This window comes from Elaeis guineensis, chromosome 11 (assembly GCF_000442705.2).
Source record: "Elaeis guineensis isolate ETL-2024a chromosome 11, EG11, whole genome shotgun sequence".
In the NCBI taxonomy this organism is placed as follows: domain Eukaryota; kingdom Viridiplantae; phylum Streptophyta; class Magnoliopsida; order Arecales; family Arecaceae; genus Elaeis; species Elaeis guineensis.
The window spans coordinates 113,928,914-113,940,634 of record NC_026003.2 but is presented as its reverse complement, the minus strand read 5'-3'; the positions used below and the strand labels follow the sequence as shown (position 1 = coordinate 113,940,634).

At 36.9% G+C, this 11,721-nt stretch overlaps 1 protein-coding gene across 3 annotated transcripts in view; it reads left to right on the top strand.

Moving 5' to 3' along the window:
• Positions 1-1,590: 1,590 nt before the first annotated feature.
• LOC105054072 (uncharacterized) overlaps positions 1,591-11,721 on the top strand; it is a 30,732-nt gene continuing 20,601 nt past the window's right edge. Inside the window, exons 1-6 of one of the 3 annotated variants that reach the window (XM_073245429.1) lie at positions 1,591-2,132; positions 2,392-2,542; positions 4,306-4,637; positions 7,568-7,649; positions 7,729-8,056; positions 11,630-11,688. In XM_073245429.1, coding sequence (XP_073101530.1) covers positions 1,693-2,132; positions 2,392-2,542; positions 4,306-4,637; positions 7,568-7,649; positions 7,729-8,056; positions 11,630-11,688 — 1,392 coding nt within the window. In that variant the 5' untranslated portion in view covers positions 1,591-1,692. The remainder of the gene's footprint in view (positions 2,133-2,391; positions 2,543-4,305; positions 4,638-7,567; positions 7,650-7,728; positions 8,057-11,629; positions 11,689-11,721) is intronic. The other 2 variants (XM_073245427.1, XM_010935469.4) reach the window with 2 other exon arrangements.

Genomic DNA, 11,721 nt, shown 5'->3' with positions numbered 1-11,721 from the left:
ACAGTATTTTCTCTTAGTTCTCCCCACACGACTGGAGATGTGTGAGGAGAACTAAAGAAAAATGTTGTTCGAAATTTCTCTCGAATCCTCTAAATATCATTTGATTACTGTGATTACCTATAGAATTAATTGCAATTTTCAAACTGGACAGTCAAGTGATCAATATATATAATTCTCACATCTGTACAAAAATATATAAATGTACAGATGCCGTAAAATATGTACATTAATCAAAAGACGGGTCTACGATTCTATGCAATGTAATATATTTAAATTTTTTAATCAAATTTAAAAAAATTAAATTTTGATCGATTTTTAATAATATAATAAATAATATTAATACATTAACAGATACTTTAAATTAATGAATATATATTAGCAAAAGGGGGGGTGCGGTGTGGGTGGGGGAGAGGGTGTCGGATGGACAGAGACAGAGAGAAAAGAGGGCCAGTCGGGGGGGTCATGTCGGATAGGTAGTCAGCTGGCAGAGGGCCCGTGGGGGGGGGGAGGGGCACCGCGAGCAGCCACCACGGGGGGTTTTGGGCAGGGGGGAGGGCAGCGGCTGCCAGAGGGCCCGACAGCCACCACCGGAGGCGGGTCGGGGGGTTGGAGGGGCGCGGCCACCGTGTGTGTGTTGGTGGGGGGGTGGTGGTGCAGCCAACCACCATATGTGGGGGATGAGGGAGGGCATCCACCATGTGTTGGTGGGGGGGGACTAGTCACCGCCGGCAGAGAGTCAAATGGGGGATGGCCGCCACTGGCAGAGGGCCAAAGAGGAGGCAGCTGCCTCCGGTAGAGGGCCAAAGAGGGGGGGCGGCCGCCGCCAGCAGATGGCCAGGGGGTGGTAGAAGTTGGCGAGGTGGTAGAAGTTGTAGGGGGGGGGCGCGGGGAGAAGATGCATCGACGGGGGGAGGGAGGGGGCCACCGGTGGCAGCCCGGGGGGGTGTCGGATGGGGGGAGGAGGGGGCAGTCGATCGGGGCGGGGGGGGCAGCCGGCAGGGGGAGGCACGCCGGGGGGCTGTCGGATGGGGGGAGGAGGCGGCCGGAGGAGGAAGAGGGGAAGAGGGAGAGAGAAAGAAGAGGGGCGGTGGTGGCTTACCGGCACGGGAAGCTCGCGGTGGCTTACCGACACAGGGAGAAGATCTTCGGATGGCAGTTATATATATATATATATATATATATATATATATATATATATATATATATATATATAATTAAAAAATGTCATTTTGGAGGGTTTGAATGATATTTTTTGAAAAATACCGTTCAAAATGGTATTTTTCAAAAAATACCTTTCAAAATGACATTTTTCAAAAAATACCCTTCAGGGCTTTTTTTTTTTTTCGTGATAGATTTTCAAATGGGCACCGATTGAGATCGAAAAAATGCTATTTCAAATGACGTTTTTTTTTAAAAATATTATTTAAAATAATATTTTATAAAATTTATATTATTTATATAAATAAATTAATATATATATATATTAAATTAATAAAATAAATTTTTAAATCGCATTGGTACGGTAATGGACTCTCTGAAGTAGCGCGTCCCAATATCCCATGTGGGAGTATTATCAGGACTTTAACTTTCCCAACGAACCAAAAAAGAGCAGCCGAAACGTTACCGTCTCCTCCATTGTTCTTGTAATACCCTAACTAAACCTCCAATTGCTCCCACGCATCTCGCGTGCTCATGGCTTCCTCACAGCCGGGCTTTCTCCGAGCCGTCGAGCTCCGCCTCCTCCGATGCACTCTCTCTCACGGCTACCCTCCCCCTCCCCCGTCCTCCCACCCTCCGCCCGCCCCCCAGCCGGACCCCCTCCGCCCCCTGGTCGAGGGCCTCCTCGACTCGATCGAACGGGGAAACTACGCGGACGCGCTCTCTTCGGATGCTACTCGTCTCGTCTTCGGATTCGCGGACTCGTGGGAGTTCGAGGACTCCGTGGACTGTGCCGCCCGGTTCTACGACGAGGTGGAGAGGAGCGTTGAGTTGTTTCTACGGAACGGCAACTCGGCGGCCTGGCTCCAAGTTCTTGATGCGGACACCGACGCTGACATGGAGTGCAGGTGTGCGCTGTTGATGTGCGTCGGAGTTGCATCGCTTCTTGCTTTCACGCAGCAGAATGTGACCGGGTGAGGGATCTTAGACTCTCAAGATAGAGTCTTTCCACGAGTCTCTAGTTTAATATATGAAGATTTCAGCTAAAGATGCGTTCTTTATCGATCTTCTTGGCTGTCTGTTAAATTATTCACGGCTTATGGGGAGTTTTGCTCGTGGTTTATTGTTTCTGCGATCGAAAAAGAACAGTGCTAACTGTTTTCTGGATCAAAGTATAAGAATTAAATAAAGCTATGGTCTTTATGGATTTTCCTGGTTTTTTTCGTTTTGAAGGCCTATTGGGAGCTTTTCTCCTTTTCCTCTATTGTTTCCATGGTCAAAGAAGGATGGTGCAAATAACAGTGGAGGGGAGTGGGATGTATGGGCTCGAAATCAGCTATCTTCCGTTGGTTCTGATGTTCAAGGGAAGTTTCCACTCTTACAGGTATTGAATTTGAGACCCTTATATAGAATGATTGGTAGAAATTGGCTTGCTCAAATTTATGCTATGTTTTCATATACAGGCTGACTAGGTGCATATAGCTTGGCCTTTACAACTCAGTCTTATCTTCCTTCTTTTTCCTTCTATATTGTGGTACCGTAACATTAAATGTTGAAGTTTCACATTAGGTTGATCAGAAAGTATGAGCTCTTTAAATCAATTAATAAAGAGCTTATGTAAATTAATATTGAGTAGTTAAACTAAAGATTCCCAAATTTTGGTTCCCATATGTTGAAGACTTAGTTGCAATACCTGTTATCAATATTTTGGAAGATTGATTCTTTCACAGGTTTATATAAATTAGTCATATATTCATAATCATACAAGTTCTTTGGAGAAAAAAAAGTCACTGAATGTGTTTGCAAAGTTTATGGATTTTTAGGTTATATGATCTCTAAGTGCTTGCTTGTTGATGTAGGCAGTATCTAGGCCTATAACTGCCTGGGACCATATTAACAATTTGATAACCATGGATATATGGGCTAATCTATTGATGGAAGGCACTAAATAGAATCAGCTGAAATGAAGAGGTCATTTATTTATGTTTCCCTCGCTTGCCTGCTCTTGTTGCATTACCTGATAGAGTAGGACTGGTTTCTAGGCCACTGGCTGGGAAAAATATCAAAAAAAAAAAAAGAAAACCATTTTGTCAATCATCTCTGTACATTACCAGTAGACCAGAAATTCTGCCTCATTTTCTCTTCACCTATGTATAAATTTTTCGCCATTAACTAGAAATCTAGATTAATATTAAAGCTTTAATTGTCTCACAACTTGACTATATATTTCATCTATATTTCCAACCAAAGAGTTTATTGCTTTACATTCTTTATTGTGCACAAGTTGAAAGTCCAAAATGTTCTCATCCACTATCACCAATTTCTTTGTACATATTTAGGTTGCTGTTGTTGATGGTTTCTAGCATGTGCTTGTTTTGTGCCCAATTTTGTCAAAGTTCTATTCCATGCTTACTTTACCTACAAGTGCTACCTTATTGCATACCAATTCTGTGCAAGTGTGCTTTTACAACCAATTTGCCAAGTGCCTTTTCTTCTTTTTTGTAGGTCCTTTTGTTAAACAAGAAGACAACCTAGTTTTGTGCTTGATGTATAATTGTATGAAATTCTAGATTCTCACCTCTCTTTTATGAGAGTTATCATCTGTAAAACTATCACTTGGTGTATGTTGAGGATTTCATTTTTATCTTTATGCCCTTGTACTATTTTTTGGTGCACAATGAAAATTATCTATTCATTTGCCTTAATTAGATGATTTAGTTCTGTGCAAGAGGGAGTTATAGACAGGTGGGATTGGTCATCTTAAGTAGAATATTTTTGTATTGTTTTCCATATTAATTGCATAGGTGTATTTAGTTGTTGAGAGAATCTTACTCCTTATTTATAATCATTTACATGGTTAGTAACTTCTCACAAGGTTGTTACTAGAAATATGTCAATATTTATAATAAAGGTGTGATGCAATGAAACGCCATCTATGGTATCATTCATACATTAATATTGACAATTCTCTTGGACACGATGCAAAATCTTTTTTTCCTTTTTTCCTTCAGAAGCTTGCTGATTATGTCATTATTATTGAGTTAAAATGATTTCTTTCAAAGGAGTTATTGTAGCATTTTCCCTTGTTTATGGGCCACATCCTTTTGTCTTTTTACTAGCATAAATGTGAAATCTTTTCTTTTGCAGTATATTGTTTATGCGAAGATTTTGTTAAGCCAGATAAAGAATTTGTCCATGGAGGGGGAAGATTCTTGTCTCAATGGGAGCAGAAGTATATCTTGGTGGTTGTCTAGACTCATCCTCCTTCAGCAGAGGATTCTAGATGAGCTATCATCTTCTCTATATGACCTAGTGCAACTATTTAAGAATAACACCTTGCTTCAATTTGGTGAATTAGAAAAAGTTACTAATTATTGGGGTTCTATGTTATACGAGGGAGAAGCTTTAAGAATTGTGTCAATGTCTCAACTAGAAGCAGGAATTATTGATCATAAATATAGCCGAGCTGACTCCTCGAGGTGAGTACTCCACTGCTTATTACACTTGTACACCATCAAATCTTTTTAGAACATTGCACAGCTAGTTCAATAGATTATCATTCTGACACAGTTGCTATATATTGTGACCATGATTTCTCTCATTTTTCATTGGCTGAATATGCATAAAACTCAATACATTTTCAGCTTGCTTTAGCAGAGTAGAAAGTAATGCACATTATCTTGTGCGATAGGACTTTTGAGCATGAGTGTATGGGACTTTGTTGGACTTTTCTTTTGAAAGTTGCAAAATCCTTTATATTTCAAATAAAATTTATTTTTTTAAAGTCACATAACTGTAATTCATTTCCAATTTACTCTAGTCTAGATCTCTATGGGTGATGTGGTGAAATTGTTGGCATCATTTTCTGAGTTGTATGCCAAATGAATATTTACATGTCCACATCCACATTCATGTGTTTTTGATTACTACTGAGTTTAAAACTTCTTCATAGAGGTTATGCATGTGTAAGCACAATAAAAAGGTAACTATTTCTGTGTGTGCTGGAATTTACCATTTGTTTGTATGTTGCTTCATCTTACCATCTGCAAAATATATAATATCAAACTTTGGGTGGTTATGAAGTAGTAAATATGGGTATGATATTTTCTAATTGATAGTTAATATGAGTATGATAATATGATTTTTTTTTTTTTTTAATTGATATGCATGATGATATCAGAGGGATGGAGTATGTTACAAAAAGAAACATCTTTACCCGGGAACCATAATGGAGTACAGAATTTATATATCTATTATTAATGAACTTTATTTACTCTTATCAACCGTGAAATTCTTTTAATCCAAGAAGATTGATTCAAAATTATGAAGCTAACATCAAGTTCAAGGATTTATCTCATGTAGAAATTTCTTTAGGAACAAAAAATGCTACAGAGAGCCTTGGGTCAACAGAACAATTACCTCTTGACGTGCCAGTTGCTATACAATGCATTCTTTTGGAGGAAAGTTGGTGGGCTGTTGTTACAACAACATTGGCCTGTGATTGGATTAAACACACATTTTAACCAGTTTATCCTTCTTTAGTAATCTTCCAGGGAAAAAAAAAGTTAGTTTTGAATGAAGGTTATATTTCCCTTTGTCCATCCATTTGATTTCATCTTGATATTGATTAACAAAAGTTAGTCTTTTCAAATTTTAACAAAATTATGAATTTTATGGATGCTCACCGAAGAATTTGGCAGTATTATCTTTGAAGGTCAAGTCAACCATGATTTCTTACTTCATATGTGGCATTGAGATGAAACAATGCTAGACAGAGGAATAAATGGTCACAATAGGAATTCAGGAAGTGAGTCATTTGAAACATATTGCCTATCAGATAGCTTCTTCTGAAGTTTATTGGCATCAAAACACAGCAGAACCATACTGGACCTCTCCTGAAAACTTAAATTGCTGGTATGTTATTGTGTTGAGTACATTCATCTGTTTGTCACTTGCATGTCCATGGGTTAGAGCATGTGGAAACTTGAAAGTGTCTGTCCTGTTGTGCATTTGAGACCAGCCAAAACTAACAAGTCAGACAATTACCACATGAATTTCATTTGACATTCTAGTGTCTACATGTAGTTTGCCTTCTGCAAAATTGCCACGTCTAGGTCCAATTCTCATTTTGGGTGTTCATGATGACTTACTATTTTTGACTTCTCAATCCTTATATGGCATCCCTTTGTTCTTCTTCTTATTGACCATTTTGACATCATCAACTCTTCTTTTACTGGATCGGCAAAATCATCCGTACTTTAATCAAGTTAACATAACCTTGCCTTAGGTTTCAGCCATTTGCTTCCCTAATCTTTGTTGGACATTTTTTGTGGCTATGGACAGTGTTTTAAAATGTGGAGGGTGAACCTGACATTTCATAAAGGTGCCTAGTGTCTAGGCACTCAGGATGCTCCTAGATGGACAGTTAAATACAAGAACTTAGGCAGAGTGAAAAGGAAAATGGGCAAGTGGTTTTGAGGTTTGGCTGTCTTTGACATGTATCAGCCGAAACAAATCTGTTTTGGTTTAAACAAATAGGTTTCTGTTGGAACGTGCTGAAACCAATTCATAGTTTCAATCAAAACTGACTAGTTTCTTTCCCCCTCGTCAAGCATAGATAATAAGTATAACCTGCCTTCTAATTTTCTAGGGTCTTTGGGGCCATTAAAGCTTAATTGGATGTTGTGAGAAAGGATATGTAAAAACTTGCTTTGTTGATAATGTCATCTTCTATTTGTACAAAAACACCCTCACCATAATTATTTAATCTCTCTCCCATTGCAAGGGTCAGCTATGATCATGATATTTAAGTCAAGATATCTCCATCTAAGAATTGGTCTGAATATTCGTAAAACCGACTTAAAGATGGATGACACTTACAAAAAGATACATAGATGGGACAATTGGAATGCTAGTGATTGATGGCATTTATGAACAGATGCCCTCTGTTTCCTTGTCCCATTTTTTGCCTTTCAGACCTGGTAGAAACTTGTGTATAAGGCTAATAGACATATCTTTGTTATAAAAGGAAACTCGAGATGTGCCTTGGTATCTTGCTTCTTGCATGCATGATTATCTGAAAGCCAACATTGCTTATATGCCCCAGAATAATTTTATCTACATTCTCTTGCTAAATTTTCTTGAGACAAGAATATCAGTACGTTCTTCCCCCTTTCCGACCACCTCTTGTTGAAGGTGAAATTATGAACAAGCAACATGAGCTGTGCAATACTTGTTGCGGTATTTACATTCTATAAGATTGTAACATATCACTTCCCACATTGAAGCATTTGATGCATGTGATTGTTCTGTGTATCAATTTAGATGTTATGTTATTTTTTGTTGGGAGATATCTTCTATGTACTCCATGTTATTTCTTTTCATTTGTAAAGATAGCCCTTCTTTATAGGGTGCATCTGAGATGTGCTGAAGAAGCAAGCGGACTGCATCTTTCTGTTACAGGGGCTCTTGGATTCAGGACAATACACCAGGTTCATTTTATTTGAAATATCAGTTCTCATGTTGCAGTCTAGCATCTTCATAAGGAAACTAATCCATAGTTTGATCTAGGTTGATGCGAAGCCTCAATTGGTTCTTGTTGCAAACACTGATCAGCAAATTCATGGTGGTGGAAGTGCAACAGAGTTATCTCAAGCCCAGAGCGATAGTAATGCTTGTGAAAATAAAAAGGATTCAAATCATAGTGGGCATTATGATTGTTGCGATATATTAATGGCACCAAGATTGATGGAAAGTGAGAATGCGAACACCGTTGATGGTGGTAATGGAGATTTTATTAAAATTAGCAAGGATACTGCATTAACAGCAATCCAACAAGCTGTTGTACTAGCACAGTGCCTACATCTTAGTAGGATAAATCGTGATGATGAACTGTCAAGTAGGTTTTTCTACCTTTAAAATGAAAGGATTTGTATCAATTCATTGAATCACTGTTCAAAAATGTTATCTTAATGTGTAAGCATCATTGGTCTGTGTGATTTAGTTTCTCTTATTCTATAAGCTAATAGCTGTTCCTTTTCTCTCCCATGTCTTTTTTCTTTTTTTCTTTTGTGGTTTATCCCATGTGATAACCAGTTTTTATTTGCTTACTGTCTTATTCACCTACCATGCATTGAAATTTTCTTTGAGGCAATTTAGGGTTGCCTGTGATCATGAATGTTGAAACATGCTACTGAATTTCATGGTTCCACATTGAATTCGAAATGTTGCGTGCTTATATTCTTATTAACTTCCTTTTGAAAAAAAAAAACTATTGCTGAGAATGAACATGTGGATTGAATATAGCCCTGACTTGAGCAAGGAGTATAATCACATGCCTCTACAATCTTCTTCTTCTTTTAGTTGTTTCTGAGTGTTGTTGATCAAGTTCTTTTTCAGCATTGTTCATCTGTAGCTATACTATATTAAGAAAAGAGTGCGTTGAATTTTGGTAGGTTCTTTCAGTCGTTTTTCCCCCACACAATCTATTTGTTTTTCTTACTTTGTTACGTAATATATTTTATATTGGTGTTGTTTGCAAATCTTTATAATTGTTAGTTTGTCACCCTCTAATGCAATTCCTTGTATGGAACATCTTCTTTGCGCCTTGTTCCATGCATTCTCCACCCTCACCTCCCAAGAATCCATACGAATTGCCCTAATCCACCTTTCCAGTTATTGCCTTTTCTCTTCCCCGTTGTTTATGTATGTACACACCCCAACACAAACTCTACTATTATTGCCATTTGCATCCCAAGGTATCCATGGACCCCTCTGTTAACCTATGCACCTTTCCAATTATTGCCCCCCCAAAACCCCCCCCCTCTCTCTCTATACATGCAAACATGCAAAACAAGCATTATTTCCTACTACTACTTCCTCTTCACTCCACCTTACTACTTCAGTTCTTTCTTTTTTGGTCATCTGTCTTAACTCTCACCTCTTGTAGCCAGTGTCCTTTATTATCATTGTTTTCGATGCCACCAGTGTGGTAATAACTAGAAAAATAAACCATTACTAAAAGAAATTGTACCTGTAATTATGAAACCAAGGGTTTTCTGAAAAAGGATTGTTATACTTGTTCAATTTTCATGTTTTCTTAATTTTTTTTTTAGTTTTATCATTTTTCTATTTTCTTTGAAAATAGTGAACGTATTTTTCATTTTTCCACATGCATTTTTATTTCACATGGTTTTATATCTCCTCATTTATTTATTTGTATATTTTAATTTAATTTATGCATATGTACATATTCAATTGTTTATTTCTTTGTTATATTTTGTTTCTATTTCAATTTGCTTTTCTATTTTACAATTTGTGTTGATTCTTTAGTTTAGTTTATTTTCAATAGTTTATTTTATTTTATTTTTTGCTTATTGATTTTTCATATTTAGCCTTGACTATCCTGTTTTGGCGTTAACATCTATACTATTTTATTTTTCATTTTAAGTTTTTCTGCTTTATTTGTATATATTTTTGTGGTTTTTATTATTTAGCAATCAGCTGTTTATACTATTTTGTATTCAATATTTATGATACATAATTACATGTAGTTGAATTTAGTTACTAATATTATGAACAAATTGTTGATGACTAACTTATTATTAGTGATGTCAAAAAATTATTAGTAATTTTATTCTTTGTTTGTTTCAACATGCCTTGTAAATCTCCAATTCACAAGCTTTTTCTAGATTTGTAATTGAGGGAGCTTTTGCTGTCTTTAGCAACCCTCATATTTGTAAGATAAATGTTAAAATTAATAATTTGACAATTGGTGTTTTGTTTGATGAAGTACTGGTCTGAAAAGCAGTAGTTTGATTCATATACCTGTAATGTCAATATACATAATTTCGTCGTGTTCTTTGTTAGTTTGCAGGAGTGCTGGAAATTCTGGTTGAAGTTGCAGATATATCTGTGGACTATTATTCTGATTAGGCCTTCAAAAAGACTGAAACAATAAGATAAAAAGATATTAAGATTATGGTAGACAAGAGCAGTCATATATTTTAAAAATACAAACATGAAGTTGTAACCAAAAAAGAGAAGACTTCCCCAGGGGTGCTTTTGGAAGTACTGCTTGAAACTTGTACACAGTTCTTTTATCTAGATGTATTACGTGCATAAAGTCGATCATGCTTTGTAGGCCAGCTCAAGTTACAAATATCAATGGTTCTGTAATATCAGCAATTTTTCTTCTTTGTCAGCTTTTGGCCTGTACTGTATTGCAACAAGTTGCCACAAATATAGTACAGAATTTATTCACATTCTGTAAATTGTGTGCAGCATGTCCTTGCTGAGTGAAGCCTCTAGTTTGAGAGAATGTGGTCCTGTGTAAATTATGTTCTGTCCTTGTTTCTACTGATTCTGCTTGTTGGCTTTGCTGACTGTGCATAGCAAGAACTTATTGGATTTCTTTTGCTGTTTCTCCATGCAAAATTGGACCTTCATTCTTAAGACTTATTTGGTGTATTGCATACATGGAATATATAAGCCTTGGCCATTGATAGGCTGAATTTCTTTATATGGACATTATCTTGAGAAAAGCTTTGTCTTCTGTCTGAGTACCTATGTTATAGCCAGGCCCTTTGATTAAGTGTAGAGTACCCATACCCAACACTTAAACATGGGGATTGGTATAAACTCGGACACAGCTCCTTAAGAAGAAATTCTTAACCATTAACAAAATCAGATGCTTAGACACACACCTTTGCCCGATACACGAACTCAAGTCCATCTAACATGGCTAAATGGTTGAACTTGCTTTTTGTCTTTGACCATTTGTATTCCCTTCTAGATACCTGGAACGATGCAAATATTCATATATGTGAATACTATTGAATAAACGCAAATCCTACTAGGTGGATACCTGCCCACATTGGCTGATTAATTACCTTCTGTCATTGTTCAGTGTTGGCTAAACTCATCCTTTCTGTAATTTGGATCTTCTCCTCCGTTGTTGGGTTCCAGTTTCCATTTACCCAGAACTTCTGTGTGTCATGTTTTTCACCTTCAAAAAATGCATTATGCCTTGATGGTCGCTACCATAATCACTCTAATGACCATCTTTAATGTTTTGACTTAGTTTGGGGTTATGAACTTTCTTCTGAAAGTGTGAAAACAGTTCCATGAGAACAATGTAGAACAAGGGTATTGGATTTAGTTGATTTATTTTTCTTAGAAGAATTCATACACTGTACACTCGAGATGATTGGTTTTAACTTAACACACTCTCACATGTTCAAGAAATTCATATTTGGGTGATTATTTTTCTTGGAAGAATCCACACCCACAACCATCTTTTGTAGAAAGTGAAATTTGGACACATAGCAGATGATTTTCTCTTTACAAGTTTTTATTTCTTACATATTATTTCAAGTTTTGTGCATGTTATTATTGCTTGATTTTATGGATTTTTTTTCATTCTAGAAGCCATGATTTTATGTTTCTGTTTGTTTTGATTTTTGTGCTATAGGGTGGGAAATGGCCCCATACATAGAGGCTGTTGATGCCCAACATCAATCATGCTACTCAGTAAGTATTGAATTGTCTCTATTATTAACTCTA